Below are 19061 nucleotides of genomic sequence, written 5' to 3'. Positions count from 1 at the left end.
ATCCATCTCCACATGAATGTCTTGAACTTCATAATTCATATATTTTAACTATTTTAATTAGAGTGACTAATACAGTGAACATGCAGTAAGGAATATTATTTATTTTGTGATGGACTTCTCAAAGGAACAAAAATTTCCCTTTAAGGAAATTAGAAAAAGATGCAAATTGTACAAGTTAATTCCTTGATATATTTGTCCCAAAGGAATCATTTCAGGCAGTTAATTTGCTTCAGCAGTATAATTTTGTTTGTTAGTGTAATGTAAAAAGGAAGTGCAAACAGTAAAAATTCCAGGGAGAAATTTAAAATTCTCTGTGTAATTAGTAAGTCAGAGTTTTACAAAGACTCAAATGCAAAATAATTAAATTGCTGTTTTAATGGTCAGAGTGCACAAGTGGCCTAGTTGTGCTAAAATGCTTTTTGTCTTTAACAATAAGTATCTTGTAATAAAAAATATTCATAATCATATCTTTAATCAGATAATCTATTTTTGATTAGGGAAATATTAAAGACTTTCTTTTCTTTTTTTTTTTCCAAACATGGCAGAAATGTAATCAGGAACTATTAATCCTTATAATTAAGTTTAGCTCAAAAGAAGTTAGGATTGGTAGGGGAAATTAAGGTTCGCGGGCAAACACGGTCTTTACCTGGCTATAATAATGTGTAAGATATAAAGTAATTGTAGAGAGAAGGCAAAAGGTATAGAAATTATAAACCCAAATAGTAATTTGAAGTTAGAGATATAACAAAAAGTAACTTCATATTAATGTTATCTGTCCATATCTTCCTTTTTCCTATGTCGACTTTTAATTCACCTATGGGTAAATCCCCTATTAGAAGACTGCACAAAGTCCTCTAAGGTAAATTGTTAGGAATTAGTGATGTCCTGGTCTTTGAATGGAATCTTGTTAACTGTGTGAAGTGAACTTTTATGTCTTTTATTTTTCTCAAATAGACTCAGAGTTTGTTTAACAGTTTTAGTGACGGTATCCTGACAATCTTAAACTATTATTAGTATCAAAGTAAAATTCTAATTTATTTTTAACTATTTCATGAGCTATTTAAAATGTAAGAATAAATTCAAGTGTAAGACGTACTAAGTGACAAAATAGGTAATCTGTTTTATTTAGATCACTGTGTGAGTGTACTTTAATTAAAATAATTATTTACAATATTATTAAGGAAAAGAGATTTTATACTATGCAGACAGTCAGAAATATCATGCCAAAAACATCCCCTATTCATCTCTCAAGGTGGAGTCCTTTTACAACTCAGTTTACTTTTCTAAATAATGTAATACTTTTAAACAGTTGAGTAAGTAGCTGTAATAATGATATCTGAATGCTTTGGGATTTGAGAACATTTTGTTTAAATATTGCTTGCCAAATTTAGACGTCAGGCCGTTAAAATGGCTTCTGTGTGAGGAAGGTCAAAGCTAGCCTTCCTGAACATTTTTTTTCTTAGTATTTTTCTCTTAAGTTATTTGTAAGTATCCAGAAGAAGAATGTGTTTTATCATGTATCATGATGTCATGCAGCTCTCTGCAGTTAAGACACCACGAGTTTGAAACAGACTGAAGGAAAAAGGTCTGAGTCGTCTTCTTTGTAGATGTTTTCCTAATTTGTTACCAGAGATTTTCTTTTAATGTCATAATTTTCTAGTATCTGACAAATGCATTGGAAATCTATTTAAATTCATCAGAACATATCAGAGTGTAGGAGTATTCCCTAGATATAACATGGTGTAGCTTCATTTTTCATTTTGCATACAGTTCTCTGATATAGAGATTTAAAGTTAAAACCGAACTAGTAATTATCAGGCTGAACCTAATTGTAATTGATAAAATTAATCATATTAGCTCGTGTGGGAAGTCTAGATTAAGAAAACAATGCTAAAAAGTGGCTAAATGTAAAGCTAAATGTAATTAATGTTAAAAAGGGAAATCACAGTCTAAGATGTTCAGTGTTTTATATTCTTCAGTTGCTCACTTGTCATTTCCCTACTTGCAATGAAAGGGTGTGAGGAAAAGGAATGCCAAAGTATGGGTCAGATAGAGGATGTGTCATCTTGTACTTCTGGATAAAAGCAATGGCTGCAAATCCAGGAAGGCTTGCAAGCTTGTTTGGTTTTTTCTTCTTTCTGCTTTATCATGCTTTCCTTCTGATTCTTACTTAGTATTTGAAAATATTCTGTTAAGAAATACGTTCTTCTATTGCAAGTATTATGGTTGTATTGATTACATGTCACTTTAAGCAAACACAGAAGAAAAATTGAACCAGAGACTGTGGGTGCATGCTTTGGACCTAGTCCTGTGAGTTATGAATTGCAGCTTTTCCATTGGAAAACATGCATTGGTAAGAGGAAAATAATATTCCTGTGTGCTTCTTCCATATTAAGAGAGCTCACAGTGAATGCCGTCCTATGGCAGATGTTAAACAGTGTGTGGTATTTTTTTTACAAATTTTTTTCAGACGGTTAGATATTCTAATTAAAAATGTAGATCTGAAAAATCTGTTTCTCTTAGTAGCTAACACAGGTGCATTTGTTTGCAAATGAGTCTTAAGTTGGTCTGCAGAATTTAGTTGTTGCCCTGACTCCATTCCTTTGTAAGAGTTATAGCTGTGGCAGTAGCTTACTTCACTTTGTGTTGACAAGCTGCCGTTACAGATTTGTAGTAAGTCCTCAAAGCAAAAAAAAAAAAAAAAAAAAAATATCTTCATCAGCTCAGCAGAATCTGAAACCTTTGGCCTTTTTCTAAGGTATAATTTTTTTGCTAGTTGTTTTAAGATATTTAGCAATGGATATGTGTCTGAATAACCAGGTGCAGTAACAATAGTCTGGATTATGACTTTGAGGGTCCAGATGAACCCTCATGGGAAGTTAATCAATTGCAGGTTAGTCCATTTCATCTTGAATGTAATTGTAAATTTTCTGTTATTTTTGGAGATAGAGATTACTAGGACTCAATAGATATGACATATTTGCACATACCAAGCTATTTTCAACTTTTTGGGTGAGTGCCAATTCTCCACAAGATTTTAACATCAGCCTTTGCTGTGAGTCTGGCGGGAAAAAAAATATCTCTGCAGAGTTTTATTTGTATTGATACTAATCCGAGCTGATAGTAAATGCAGACAGCCAAAGCCTCTTAGGCTGAACACGGTAATACCGATGTTATAGCAAAACTGTGGTATACACCAAATGCATAATTAATTGAGATGATACTTTAGTTGAAAGCCATTGGTGAGATGCATTAATGAACGTAACACCTTGTCGTTCAGAAGAACAGAGGTTATTCTGGTCCTCCTGTCTCCAAAAGAAGAAAAATTTATCTGAGAAGAAAGCCTTAAATAACAGGCCAAAAATCAACTGTGGTCTTCTCCCTTTCCTTCCTCTTCTGTCTCCAGAGGGGCAACCAAGTTTCCTGGGGTGCTGTGAAGTTTCACATTCATGTGAAAAGGTAAATTGGTTCACTCGCAAATGAAAATACAATTCAAATGGGCGTGTTTGGAAGCAGTGTTGGGGGAGGGAAGCTGTGAGAGGAATTTCATAGAATCATTGGTTTCTTAAGTTCAATCACCAGCACTTCTTAAACAGCTGAACTTCAGATAGATATTTCCTCCCATTCCCTCCAGCTCTAGTTCACAGCATTTAAAATGTGGCTATAGAGGATTTTTTTTTTTTAATTCCGAAGGAGATCCCAGAAGCAAAGGATTCAATCCCATTTCCTTTTGTATTCCTTAGAATACAAAAGTATTCTAAGCAGATGTTGGAATTTTAGTGTAAAGAAAAAAGGAGGGAGGGAGAGAAAGAAGGAAAAAAGGAAGGGGGAAGGCTTTTATTTGACTTCCTATCAAATTAAAATCCATGGTCTGTTTTAAAGGTATGGAAGCTTGACAATCTATTCTTGTGGTCATTTTCTGCAGTTTCTGTGTTGGTGCTTTCACATAGCTATTTTTATGGGTTACATTTAATGAGTTACATTTTTGTGGGGAGCCTGATGAGCGTCTTTCAGGTCTTAATTACATGCTGTGTTAACAATTAAAAAGAAATACAAGCCCCAGTTCCCAGCCTTGGAATTCCTCAAAAAATCTCAAATACGGACTTTCTTAGGGAATGTTATTTTATTAAGTTATTTCTGCACCCAAAGCTGGTTATAGGCTCCTTTTGTGAAATGATAGCATAAGTCTTTGGTAGCTAGAAATCAATGATAGTCTGGACAGGCATGCTGCAGTTATACAAAAAAACTCCATCAGCACTTGTTACCTTGAAATGCAATAATATTATTTTGTACTATCAGATAGACAGCTTGGAGTTCACTAGAGGAAAATTCCTACAGCTGAGGTATTTTTGAAGTTACAGAAGGAGCTCTAGCATCTTGTGAAGACATTGTTACAATCTCACTGAAATGTGAAAGTAATACCTGTGTTTACTTAGTCCTTTTTATTCAGAAAGCTGTGTGTGATTTTCTGTGGTCGGAAAAGGACATTTGTTCTAACAAGAGTTGGATAAAAAGCCAACCCAAGGAAGAAGAATATCTCTTGGCAATGCAGTCAAGTCCTACCCTAACCAGGAGAAAAGTTTGTGTCTCAAAATGCTTTCCTGCCACCTGTGGCAGGTGAGGGGGGATATGCTAGACAAACCCATGCAGTGGAGAGGGGAAGCAGTATGTATGGGAATCAAAACAACAGATAATACAATCTGTTTCTCATGTTATGTCCTGCCTCACTGTTGAGGAGTTGTTCAAATCCATCTAGTGATGAGGCCAGAATGATTTATATAGTGTGCTGTGGGCATGCCTTTTCTGCACAAACAGGGAAGAACTTGTGCATCATGGTGGGCTGACATGAGAAGAGGGGGTTTCTTAGCCATAATGTGTCTGTGATTCAGATGGGTAGATTGTGGGCAAAATTAAGATTTTTACTGTTAAGCATGTGTTAGTAGGGGATCCTGTTCCAAAAATTGTCAAGGCTGGGAAGTGGATTTAGAAAGACAAAATTTGGCAAGGAGAGTTGAGGCCACCCATGTCTGGTGAAGCAGGGAGGCAGCTTTCTGTACATTGTTTTCCACTCACATTTCACCCTTCCCCTTCAAAGCTTTATGAAGGATAGTGGCGGATTCCCAGCAGCGCCTGCACTGAATTGGATGCACTAATGGCAGGAACAATCAAGGAACACAGTACGGTTTTATTGCTAGATAGTGTTTCCAGATGACAATGAGACTGCAGCCTAATTAAAGTACAGCCCTTGTGTCTCTGTATGGCTGGAACAATAGAGACTAACTCTTGGCTTTGTTCAAATGCTAGTGTAATCTGACAGGTGCATTATGTGCATGCCTAAATCAATGAACAGTAAAGGGAAATACCAAGCTACCATGAAAAGGAGATGGAACCATGAGAAATATTTCAGTTATTGTATTTTGGACCTCATGAGTTATTTTGGACATAATGAACTATGAATATGCATTGAAAATGCTAATAGTGTTGGAGTTAAAATTTAAGTGATCCTCACACAGCAAGCTTTTTTTGCTAAATACACGATGCAATAATGAGAAAAAAAGTACTATTGTTGGTAGTTTTTAAAGTTTTATTTGAGCATGATTAAAGCTTAGATGGATTTGTTCATTGTAAAAGATTATCACTCATTAAATTAATCATGTTTAGTAAAGCTTGAGTTGACTGCTAACTCCAGGGGTCCCTTCACTCTGAACATCATTTAGGGTTTACTACATTTGGTCACCTGTAGTGACTGTGGAAACGGATGACATATTGCTAGTGATGCTGTTAGCATTGTGATACCAATGAAGACAACTATTTTAAAATGTAATAGCTCCTATTTTTCAAAATACTACATCAGTTAATAGTTGCATTTTCCTGAGTTTTCCTGTGATTATCTCAGTGGACTACTGCAAATCTGGCAAGAATGTACCTCACACACTTAATACTCCTAAATGTCCCATGAATTAATTGTAATATCGGAATTAATTTTAGCTGCATTGATGCTGTAAGGTTTTGTGACATTCTGTGGTATGTAAAACCATACAGTATAGTTTCATATCATGTTTACAAAAATAATTTTAACAGACTGAGTAAATTTGTGCATATAAATCTCACAGCTGTTTAAAATTTGTATGACGTATGAGTAATATGTGACCTACTGGACTAGTGCCAAAGCAGTGTATACTAAGAATTGGTTCCCTGCTTTCATAACAATGTTTTAACAGTTGGGAATGTAAATAAATACTTTTTTCAGTGTGTTTTTTTTTCTTCAACAGGACACGACAAGTATAGAAAAAATGTCAAACTGTTGTGAAGACATGTAAGTGCTGTAAAATTTCTACATATATTTGCTGAAAAGATAAAACAATAGTTGGGTTTTTTTTAACGATGTGAGACGGAAACGGGACTAAAGGCACTTTGTTAAGATTATTTTGTGTGATACTGTGTCCTGTACTTCCTATCTCTAGCAGCAGCTCACTAATCTTTTAATACTGGTTGTATGCAAAGTAGCCTCACATTGTTTCCGTTCTGTTCCTACTCAAGGCCAATAACTTTCTTTTCTTTCTATAGTACAAATCAAAAGACACTTTCTGCTGTGTCTTGATATACATTGATTCTAAGGTTCTCCTCTGCTTCAAAAGTTGCCTTTGCTTGATTGACACAGATAGTTTCTGTTCTTGTAAATTAAGTCTCAGCTGTGTGCTGTAATAAAAGAAAAGCTGTATTTGTGATTCTGGAACACAATTCATCAGAGTCCAACAATCGATTCTGAGCCAACCTGCATTGTTCTAGGTGACTGAAGTGCACTGTGGGCGTGCTGTCTTTCACTAATAATGCTGTCTTCTGTAGATCAAGGCCCCGAAAGCCATGGCAGCAGACCTTCTCAGAAGTTTTTGGCACTCACTGGAAGATCCTGTGGTTTATTCCTTTCAGGCAGAGACAACCGCTGCGAGTTCCCTACCACTTTGCCAATCATGTCTAAACAGATGGATGGTGGGCACAGATGGGTCCTCTATGCTGGAAGTGCGTTACAGGTTTTATGATAATAGGACTATGACAGTCTTCAAGTCAATTAAAATCCTCCCACCAATCACAAGTATCACTATGTGCCCCAGGCTTTATTTTACGAGTGGTCTCGATTCTGTTCTGACATTAATGCAAGTTGTACATTTAATTTAAGGCATATTTACCTTCAAATTAGCTTTCCAGAGGGATTTATTTAATCTTTGAGGTTAATACCAAAACTAGGTGACTGAAATGCAGTCTTACTCTCTTTGTTTGGTACTAGCTCTTTTGACTTTTTTTTTTTTGGTAGGAAACACTGAAGTTTACATTTTTACACTATCTTACTCTTCCTTGAAATTGTTTTGTGTGTATTTTTATCAGTAGATCTGTCTAGATAATATTCATGTATTTTTTTGTGCTACATTTCTTTAAAATTCCCAGAATCTGCCATTTATTTTATGATATACAGTAGCAGTTGTGCGGCATTGTACTATAAAAGGTAACACTTAAAACTGAGGCAGACTTCTTCCTAAACCTTTCTCGGAGAGGTTTTTATATATACACATAAATACAGTGTTTATATAGAGAGATCTTACACTTGTATTTCATTATCTTAATGGAAAATATTTGTGTCTTTATGTCAACAAAAGTGATGAAACATTCCAGGGTAAAATATGCGGATATGGAGGTTTTCAGTGTATCCCAAGTGTTTCTTTGCAATAATTCAACAAAGAAGCTGTGTATTACAGATACTATAATTATCACTTTTTGAAAATGCAAACTTAATCAGTTAGCAAAATGTACCATAAAGAAGAGTATATTGTCAATAAAGTAAAAAAATATTTCCTTTTGTCTAGTGATAAGTAGCTGAAATTGGTCTAACTGTGTATTGGAAATATATGTGAAAATATTTAAAAATATTTATACATAAATACAGATATTTGCTACTAACGTGTATAGTGAAGTATGTTAATGCATTTAACAGAGTACTATGTTGATGTACCACAGCCTTTTGTGGGCCCTTTATGTTAACCAAAGAAAGCATCCTTAAGATTGCATATGGTAAAATGACAATTCCCAGTGTACTGGTTCAGTTTAGCTGTACCTGGAAGAAAGATATCTTTTGTTATAGCCCTCTATATCTATACAGATATCAGCCTGAGATGAATTTTGAAAGTTCTGTGACTTTTTATGAGAAATTCAGAGCTTCAGTGTCTTCAGTTATGCTGCCCTGCTGTGTTTGTTGTCTAGTCTAACCAGATGAAGGTACACCTTAAATGAGAGTCATGCAGCAAGATAACGAAGGGCACAAAATCCAGATGGAATATATGTAGACAGTGTTTTGAGAGAGTCATTGTTCATTTGTGAACAGTATATTCAAAAGGAAGGGCTAGATTTGTTATGAGTGGTATGCACACTGAATTTTTACATCAGCTCTTTTAAAATCTTAACAGTCATTGCTAATGTTTTATGTTCCTTTGTTAACAGATTTGATGAGCCATTGAAAGTTCAAAAAGCTGCATCTTAAAAATCACTTGGTTTTCAAATGGATGTAAACATTTGAACCAACTTTACTTTTAAAAATGGATGGAATATTTGCTTCATTTACATTTCAAGACTAATGTTCAACCATTTCTTTCATGGCATTTTCTAGAAGTGAGTTTAGACTTTCAGGTGGTATTGACAGCAATATTTAAACAAAGAGAAGCTTGAGTAGGATGCATGGAAAGACTGTAGCAGTGCCTAAAATTAGAAAAAAAATACACATGTACATTATAAAGTAACAATTGTATTCTCTCTTTTTTTTTAAGGAATTTAACTATTATAATCTCTGTGAAACATACGGGGGAATAATAGCAGTTTTGTTTTACATGCCAGTATATAAATCTGTTTCATGAGCAAAACATAGTAAGTTTATTAAAATTCTTTCATGCTAATTAATTCTAATAGCAGATCACACAGTTCTGAAGCTTATTAAGAAAGAGGCTCAAGAATGTAACTGTTCTTGATACAATCATTATGGAGGCATAGAATTACTCTGTTTGCTAGTATCATTGTTTCTACTAATTTAATCATGCATGGAAAACCATGTCTGTAATACAGAATCTACTTGACAGTCAGAACTTTAGTTATTAATTTAATGCATTTAATTTTTGGACATGATAAAGTAACAAGACTGTTAAGTTCCTGCTTTGTTGGGATGAAAGTCCACAAATAGCCCAAATGTCATGAGTTTTATTCCAGTAGTCTCAAAGTAGCAAACATAAGAAGCCAGCACTGAGGTGGCACAGGTGGGGATTAACTGTGGCCTGCAGGTACAGAAACCCACATCTTGTGGGAATCTTGCACGGGAATGGTGGGCTCTTGGCCTGCAGTGGGCCTGGCTGCCCATGTCGCTATGGCACAGCAGGTATTGGGAGCAGAGGCTGTGTGATTTCTTTGGGCCTGGAAGTGCAGAATAGCAGCTTCATCCAGAAAATCTTTGGAAGTGTTCGACTTTCCTTTCAACCAATTATAAATTTAAAATAAGAAATCTATAAATTCTAAGATACTTAAATCACCAGAAGAACCTTGAGGCTGAAGTATCCAGTATACATTTAAGTAAATGATGTAATTGAAAATCTTGCCTGACTCAAATGCAAATGGTGACTTCACAGATTCACATTTTCTCAAATTATTTTATATTGTTGAATTTTTTTTGTAAATACATTTTTTTCTCAGTCTCCCATCCATCCTTAACATTAGGAATCAATATGTAATATGATTAATGTAGCTACTTAATTTTTTAAAATCCCATTTTTGTGTATGTGGAGGAGAGAAGGGTAAGTTTGCAGAGAGTTACTGAGTTACTGGGCTCTTTTGAATGACAAATCTCTGAAAGCATGAAAGCAATAAAAAATATTTTTTCAGATTTCAGCCAATGACCCTATCATGTTGTTAACTTATTAGAGTGATGTTTCTGAAACTGATTCTCAGAAAGAGTTGTTATATCAGGAAAAGAGCAGGTAGACTTTTAATATCTAATTTGAAATCCTTTAAACCTTGAAATCCTTTGATTCTTTACATTGAAATCACACTTCTTTCCCTCCAGCTCTGCTTCATGATTCTTTTTATCTTAGTAGAAGCTGCATGATTAAGACTAATTAGTCCTTGGTATCATTATTAATTTAAAAAATCTGATACGATATTAATGAATTTCATCCTAACATAACATCAGAACTACACACACTTTATTGAGCACAGCAGATATTAGCTATGAACTTGACAACATTTGATTTCCTGAGGAGAACAAAGAGAAGTCAAGGCACTAATAAAAATCAAAGTCAAAACGTTTGAACATAACTGTTGATTTGCAGTATGGGGTAGCGCCTGGTAAGGCTGAACGACACTGTCTTCTCATAATATCAGAGATCTGAGATTTAATTTGATTGAATTTGATGTCTAAAATGAAAGATTCTGCTTTAAATAATATTTACCAACCTGTCTTATCTCTTCGTTTGAAGGACAGGTTTCACTGAGCAGCTGGCAGTTAAGACACAATAATTTTCAGTCTTGAGGGCAATTCACAAGTAAGAAACTATCTAAGAACAGAAAGCACAGTGTAAATGGAGAAGAGGTCAAAAGAGTGGTCTTTTTTTTTTTTTTCCTACCAAACCTTACCCAAAGAACTGAGATCACAAAGAGTGGGAGTTAGAGTTAAATACACATGCCATCATTATATGATGTCTTTCAATGTTCATCTTACAGTTGTCCAGTTTTATTCAGTAAATGATACTTCAGAAAAATGATGAATTATGCTTTATTTCCTGCTGTAGCAGGCCATTTAATGCCAGTGTAACGAATGTAGATGTCAAAGACAGCATTTCTGCAGTACTGTGAAAGAGAATCTTTCTCAGGTCAACTTTACATTCAGCTGAAACATCATAATGGGTTTTCTAGTAACCTGGAATTGTTACTTAACATAAGCTACTTTTTTCGTAATGCCTTATTTACTGCATTTAGCTAGCCCTCCTCACAGCAGTACCTCACTTACAGCAGAGTGTTTCTGTTACATATTTGGGGATGCTATCACTTATATGTGTTATTTAACTTGTCCATCTCCATCCTCTGTCTTTACCACACACTCAGTCTTGCTGCAGCTCACAAATAAGAGGCTAACTTAGGTTTGTTGGAACAACCACATCACAAAGACAAAATCTATTGACTGACTCTTGTCAGTATCCCAGCTGGAAACACCAATGCATTCCTTAAAAATCTTTCCTTTGATGATGGAATCTTGATCTTTCTGGACAGAAATTGTTGCTTATTCTACATGTATTACCATCAGTAGTACTGTATTAGCACTTCTCAACTAGTCCTAAAATAAAAGCTAAGTGTACTTTCAGAAGAATAAGAGTTGCGTGAAACAATGTGCATTTTAATTAGTACCACCAAATACTTCTCATTCAGTCATGTACTTCTACAATGTGTGCAAACATAATAAATTGGATTTTTTTGCATTGTATGTATAGGGAATACACTTTCATTCATTATCTTATAACCAAATGGAAGGTAACAGTCAGAAGACAAAGGTACTGTTTTGGTTTTTGCACTTCAAGAAATGGATAGCTTTTGTTTAGCCACAGAATGTCATACCTGATGTTTAAGTTTGTGGACAAAGGTTTTAGTTGAATGATGAGATCCAACTGAGCAATCGTAGCTGTCCAGCAGCATCAATAAGCATAAATGGGTTTGTATGTGCATATCACAAGCCCAATGTATACACTTCTCAGAGCCTGTCCTTTCTCAGTCAGAACAGATAAAGGAAGACGAACTGATGTCTTCTACCTGGACATTTGGAGAAAGCATTTGACTCTGTCCTACACGGCACCTTTGACTCTGAATTTGAAAAACACGGATTTGACAGATGAACCACTTGATGGATAAGAAATCAGCTGGCTGGTTGCACTCAAAGAGTTGCGGTCAAAGGCTCAGTGCCCAAGTGGAGACCAGTGATAAGTGACATTCCTCAGGGTCAGTGCTGGGACTGGCACTGTTTAACAGCTTTGTCAGTGATGTGGGCAGTGCTTTTGAGTGCACCCTCAGCAAGTTTGCTGATGACGTCAAGCTGTGTGGTCAATAGGAGAGACCTTGACAGGCTTGAGAACTGGGCCCATGTGAGCCTAACTGAAGTTCGACAAGACCAAGTTCAAGGTCCTGCATATGTGTCAAGACAGTACCAAGCCCAAATACAAGCTGGGCAAACAATGGATTTTGAGCAACCCTTAGGCTTTGTGATGTCCTAATTAGTGTGAATCCTTGAACGACCTTTGAAACAAGAAATCCCAGATCTCTGGAAGCTTACTTTGCACTTTGTTTTAAGAAAATTACTTGTTTGGCTAACTTTTTCTGCTGAGTGGTGGATTCTTGACATTAATGACATGATATTTGTGTTTGAAAAAGAGGGAGACAGATTGAAAAGTAACCTCCGTTGGTGACTCAGAGTTTGAAGCTGCAGGTAGTATCTCCCATAAAATGAGTATGATAATGACTTTTCTTTCAGCTCTGGATCTTTTGTCCAAAATATTTGCTGCTTGACACTCAGTCTGCATTGTAGGAAGGTTCGTGTAAATTAGAATATTTTTAAGAAGCATTTCCTTGGCCTAGGAAGAAATTCTGCCTGTGAGCAATTACCATTGTTGTACTTGAGTCTCAGTTACCCCGACAAAATCATTTCCATTGCCATGAATTCTCTACCATAGCAAAGTTACTACTTTGAATGAATTCTGTTCATTCTTTTGCTCATTTTCAACTTTAATGCTTCCTTTTCTGTCTTCTCACTGAACAAACAGCAGCATGGAATAGTCCTACCTGCAGTCACGTTCATATCATCATGGCCAGAATAGACACTGTGGTAGAGTAGCCTGGAAAGCTGTGGAGTTGTCACACCTCTTCATGGGTTTTGAACAAATGATGCTTTTTTTTTTTTTCTGTAATAAATTTTTCTGTAATAAAGCACAGCTGGAGCTTTTCATAACCTTAAGCATCATTTTGCATATAATAAAGTTGTTATTACTTTGTCGGTGCCTGAGTCAGTATCTCTTGACCAAAGCTAGTACATGCAATGTTCTGGTGCTGCCACAGGTGTATTTAGGAGATGAAGATCCATGGGCTGTTGTATCAAAAAATGACTTTTAAAAATTGATCTGCTTGAGAGACTTGATTTTTCACATACTTGGAATTGTAAGAATAAATCTGATCTCCTATGCATCAGTCTTTATAACTATATATGATCCTAGGGATTGCTTTTGTGAAGAATCAGTACTTCTAAAAACAGTGTAACTGTTTCTGTGACGTACCATGTGACTGAATACTTCAGGAAGCATTATTTAAAATATTTTTGTACTACTTGCTCAGTGACTGTGTATTTGAACTTCAGAATTCACTGAAGTACTTCTGTCTGTGAGCTGTGTTAAGCCTAGGACTTCAGTTCTGAAATTGCTCAATGGCATCTTGTGTCTTGCCAAACTAGGTGTTGCAACAAGGGCCATCTCATTGTCTCCTGTATTTATAACAGTAAGAATAATTCAGATTTATGATGGATCATGTACTTTTTGAGTTAAAAAAATATGAAACTTAAATATAAGTTACTGTGTCTTTCTATGCACATTCCCAAGACTGATATTCTGTAGATCACAGTGTAATTTGTAGATAGAAGGCTGTCTCTTCTATAGACAGAAACTCTCTCTGTAACAGCTTCAATCTAAGTGACAAGTAGCAAAATTGAACTGATTTTTGTAAATTAGCATTCTGAATTTTGTAGTTTACACATGGGCATATGAACAGGTTTTACTAATTTGTTCTATGATCTTGACTGGTTTCAAACAATACTGGGCATGGTTTATGCTGAACTTGAAGAAGATTATGTGGTCTAACACTGATTGTACCTGAATGGGTAATGTGTGAAGTAAATGGTTGAATAATATCAAAACATGAAAACGAACTCTGGTATTCTTTTAATCAAATCTAGAAGTCTAAGAGTATATCCAGCTGAAAAACAATGTATTGCCTTTTATTTCTCTTTATTAATGTAATGTTTATGTTTTTTCTTTTCAGATTAAGTATTATTTTTTCATCCTTATTGAGATTTCTTATGCACTGTGTTTTTGTAGAAATCTTATTTTTTAATAATTAAAATCTCTTTTTCTGCTCTGGATTTCATTTACATTGCCTTAAGTTGCTTAAATACTTTGCTAATATTTTTCAAATAAATTTTTAGACGTTCATAATTCTTTTATAAGTTACTCTTAGTACTCATTTTTTTTTAATTATGGCAAGGTTAAGCTATAATCCCAAATGTTCATGTTGCAAAACTGAACTGTGAAAAGTCAAAGAATGAGGTACTTGTTATCTGAACTTTGTTTTTTTGCTCTTAAGAGAGCAAATCAGTGTTGGCAGAAGCATTGAAAAGTTCTGTTAGGAATATCTATTGGTGTAACAACAGTAGTTACATTATCAGTTAAATTTCTTGCCTAAATAATTCAGTTACATGTATGCAGCTATACCAATGCATTAACACACACCCCACCCATTTTTTTAATAATTTTTTGATTTCTAGTAAAAAACCAAACAAATCTCTCAACTGTGCTGATCAAGTGGTACAATCACAGAAGACATCTTCTGGCATATTTATGCCACGATGGCATTCACAGTTTTCAGTAATCCCTAACAGCATCTGATGTAGCTATAAACAAAAAGTTGCATAAATTCCCATTTTTTCTGAAAAAGAAGATTTTTTTTTTTAAAAGTAAACCCTAATACAATCTACTAGATTGTTCATCATCATTCTGTTTACACATTCTGTATACGTTCTGTACATTCTGTAATGACAGGTTCATGAGTTAAGTACAGGGAGATCACTCAGTAATTAGCATCACAGGCAAAACAGGCTCGACTTGGGGAGAAAAAGGTTTGATTTATTAATCAAACAGAGCAGGGAAATGAGAAATAAAACCAAATCTTAAAACAACTCCCCCCACTCCTTCCTCTTCTCTGGACTCCCCATACAGTGGTACAGGGGATGGGGGATGTGGTCAGTTCATTACAGATGGACTTTGCCACAGCTTCTTCTCAGGGGGAGGCCTCACACTTCCCACTGCTACACTGTGGGGTCCTTTGCACCTTCTCCAACGTGGGTCCTTCCCATGGGCTACAGTTCCTCACAAACTGCTCCAGCATGAGGCCTGCCATGGTGGCAGCTCCTCACACCCTGTCCCAGCATGGCTCATCCGCCAGGAGAACAGTCCTTCAGGTACCGACTGCCCCAGCTGAGTCCCTCACAGGGTCACAAGTCCTGACAGCAAACCTGCTCTGGCGTGGGCTCCTCTCTCCCCACAGACTCCCAGGTCCTGCCAGGAACTTGCTCCAGGGTGAGCTTCCCATGGAGTCACAGCCTCCAGGCATTCACTTGCTGTAGAGTGGGGTCCTCCACAGGCTGTGAGTGGATCTCTGCTCCCTGGTGGCCTCCATGGACTGCAGGGGCACAGCTGCCTCACCATGGTCCTGACCACAGGTCACAGGGGAGTCTTTCCTTCAGGGCCTAAGCACTCTCCTCCCCCTCCTTCTCCACTGACCTTGGTGTCTCCACAGATGTTTTCACATTCTCACTCCCTGTTGCTGCTGCAGTTTAGCAACTGCCCAGCAACTTCTTCCCCTTCTCAAATATGTTATTCACAGAGGTGTTAGCTCCATCACTAATTGGCCAGGACTTGATCAGCTGCGGAGTCCATCTTAGAACTGACTGGCATTAGTTCTGTCAGCTACATATTGAAGCTTCTGGCAGCAGTTTGTTTAAAGAAGCCACAGCTGTAGCACCCTCCACTACCAAAACCCGACCCAGGCAAAACCACTACAACATTTTGAGAGAGTTAAATGGATCTGATTCAGCAACTGATACATTTTGCGTACCTGTGAACTTATGTCATATTTTGATGCAGAAGTTTCATACATTTTGGTCTCAAATTTCAAGTAAGATACTGGATTTGACATGCAAAAAGAAATGCAGAAGTATTGCTGGTCACAGAAAAATGTAGCTGGGAAGAATAGAAGTAGTTTGATACGGTGTGAGCAGTAGTCTCAACTGTGGAAGAAGGGTTAATTTAGCCACCTGGGAAGATCTATGGTAAGAGTACTGAGCCAAAGAAAAAAGCCAGTGGTTATGCCTGCAATGAAATGACTAGAATAGCTGACTTTTGACGTCTCGTGAATAAGAGAGCACAAACTACATGATGACAGTTTGTGGCACAAAACTTAAATCTTCTCCTCCAGCCCAAAAACTGGATTCTGGTAATAACAGTGATAAAAATCACTTCCACACTGATCCTTCCATAATAGTGCAAAACTAGCCTGTAAAATTCTGTGTTCTATGTGTATTCCACAAAAAGCAGTTATTGCCTGCTACCAACAATTTTAGTTTTACTTGTCCGAAATTTCAATGAGCTTTTTTTCCCCAATGTAATAATTTCAAGTCTGGTTGGTCTCTGCTATGAAATTTGTTTAGTATTTACAAATTAGATACAACTGACTTGTGTGAGTGTGTGCCTTCTTTTTGATAGGTGGAAACAGAGATTTGCCCATAAAAATAATTTTAATGTGTACACTGCAGTATTTTTAATGCTTAAAGCTTGTGGAAGCATTTCTTGATGTGCTTTGTCCTATTATAAATGGAATTAAACAAATTATTTGACAGAATTTTGAGCCTATAAATGCATTTTATGAGGCTGCCAGGTAGCACAGATGAACAAATGTATGCAAACACTGCTGTAGGCTGACCAATTACCCATATGAGCTGCAATTATATTAGCGTGCAAGGGCAATTGAAGGGAAAATTGGACCCTGTGGACATCCAGCTGAGTAGATAGGGTTGAGGAAGGACGGAGGATGTGTTAGTCTGAATAAAATACAAATAATTTGAAAAAAAAAAACCAGATGAGAATTTGTGTCAGTCACAGCATATTCTTTGTATATCCTCTAGTTTCACAATACTTTTCTCATTAGACTTCCCTTCTCACAAACATTCCCTTTGCTGAAGGATTAATTTAAGATCAGACACATGCAGCAATAGGCTTTGTATACAGTAAGCCAAAAAGATGTATTCCAGTCTCACAGAACTGAATATAAAATGAACTGGACAGGTTCTGCTGAGGAATAATGATTCTTTTCAAGCCTAAGTAATAATTTACCTTTAAGTAAAACATGATCTTGCTGTTTAGGATGTGTTTCACAACCTCACCCTTTTATTCTGTGAAACTGGGACTTGTCTGTAGCTGTGCCCAAAATCCCTGCTTCTACAGTCTGTTGATTGCCATTTGGCTGACGGGCTCCTTTTTTTCTTTTTTTCCAAGTGGTATAAATGCAGACAATGTGCTAATTCAAGCTGTACAAATGTTAAATTTGATAGTCAGTTTTGATAGGTAGTGGATACTTACCCACTGAGTTAGACCATGAGTCTGGGTCTCAGAAAATCTGCCTTCACTTCTTAGTGTGATCTCCAGCTGTCTTGATGAAGACAACTGAGTGCCTGAAGCAAGAGTTGAGTAGAGCTGCAATTCTAAAAGTGAAATCTGTGATTCCTTGCTCAAGTGCTGCTGCACTCAGTGACACAGCAGCTGAGGCTATTAATCGATATTGGATTCCCAGACCTACTGGGATGTCCATAGCAATGTGTCGTCTCCACTGGCCCAGGATACCTCTGCTTGAAGAGCTGCACACTCACCTCTCGTGCAGGACACGGGGGATCCTTCCCTGAAATCCCCAAATCGTGCAGCCTAAACACCGGATGCATAGATTCACCGACTAGAGAGGCAGCCATTGCCACATTATGGCTAGAGCAAGTGTCTGCGCATATCTTTGAGCAGGAATTGCAGTTAGAGCTGTTTCCCAGGGTATTTGGTACTCCTGCCAGGTCTGAGTAGTTCTACCACATCTTGCATGCTCGTGATTGCTATTCACCAAGTTCCAAGTCCCATGGTTTCTTCATTGCAGGTTGAAACTCCAGTATCCACTGCTATAACATCCTCTTCTAGGGACGAGGTAGTAGGTTTTTATTGCATCTAGTCTCCATTTCTTTCTGCCTCTATGACTGATGTGGAGTTGGACTACAAGTATTTTATGCCACAGAGTTATGTTAAGGATAACATTGTTAAAGGTAATAAAAGATTTTGGTGCTATAATTTTTATTTTCAAAATATATTCTGACAAATGAGATACAAAATTTTTGAAATGATGAAGAAAAATCACAAATGTTGAAAATTAACTTCTGTCATGTAAGTTTGCAGACTTGATACTTGCTATCATAGAATCATTTCAGCTGGAAGAGACTTTTAAGATCACCGAGTCCAACCTTTACCCCAGCCCTATCAACCACTATACCATTTCCCTAAGTGCAACATCCAGCCTGCTCTTAAACACTTCAGAGACAGTGACTCCACCACTACCCTGGTCAGGCTGTTCCAATGCCTGACAACACTTTCAGTAAAGAAATTCCTCCTCATATCCAGCCTGAACCTCCCCTGGTGCAACTTGAGTCCATTTCCTCTTGTTCTGTTGCTTGTTTCTAAGTTGGACTAGATGATCTCTAAAGGTCCCTTCCAACCCCTACCATTCTATGATTCTATGATCATAGATCTGTAAAGAGTTGCTATTCTTTGGAGATGTAGAGAGAGAAGGCAAAATGTGGAAAGCAATCTGTACAGACAACAGGTTTTTTGAGATAACTCTAAAGTTTCATAGAATCATAGAATGGTAGAGGTTGGAAGGGACCTTTAGAAATCATCTAGTCCAATCCCCCTGCAGAAGCAGGTCAACCGAGATCAGGTCAAGTAGGAACATGTCCAGGCAGGTCTTGAAGAACTCCAAGTTTGGAGACTCCACAACCCCTCTGGGCAGCCTGTGCCAGGGCTCCCTCACTCTCACAGTGAAATAGTTTTTTCTTATATTTAAGTGGAACTTTTTGTGTTCCAGCTTCATCCCATTACCCCTTGTCCTGTTGCTAGCTACTATAGAAAAAAGGGATGTCCCAA

General features: G+C 36.8%; 1 protein-coding gene across 8 annotated transcripts in view; it reads left to right on the top strand.

Moving 5' to 3' along the window:
• Nucleotides 1–14089, top strand: part of ZDHHC21 (zinc finger DHHC-type palmitoyltransferase 21) — a 37374-nt gene extending 23285 nt beyond the window's left edge. For 5 of the 8 annotated variants that reach the window (XM_062017902.1, XM_062017897.1, XM_062017900.1 and 2 more), the window contains 2 exons: nucleotides 6273–6316; nucleotides 6847–14089. In XM_062017902.1, coding sequence (XP_061873886.1) covers nucleotides 6273–6316; nucleotides 6847–6979 — 177 coding nt within the window. In that variant the 3' untranslated portion in view covers nucleotides 6980–14089. Of the gene's footprint in view, nucleotides 1–3280; nucleotides 3387–3406; nucleotides 3460–6272; nucleotides 6317–6846 lie in introns of those variants that run through there. The other 3 variants (XM_062017896.1, XM_062017898.1, XM_062017899.1) reach the window with 3 other exon arrangements.
• The last annotated feature ends 4972 nt before the right edge of the window (nucleotides 14090–19061 follow it).

This window comes from Colius striatus, chromosome Z (assembly GCF_028858725.1).
Source record: "Colius striatus isolate bColStr4 chromosome Z, bColStr4.1.hap1, whole genome shotgun sequence".
NCBI classification, from domain to species: Eukaryota; Metazoa; Chordata; class Aves; order Coliiformes; family Coliidae; genus Colius; species Colius striatus.
The sequence above is the reverse complement of the archived record's forward strand: the minus strand, read 5'-3'. Positions and strand labels throughout refer to the sequence as shown.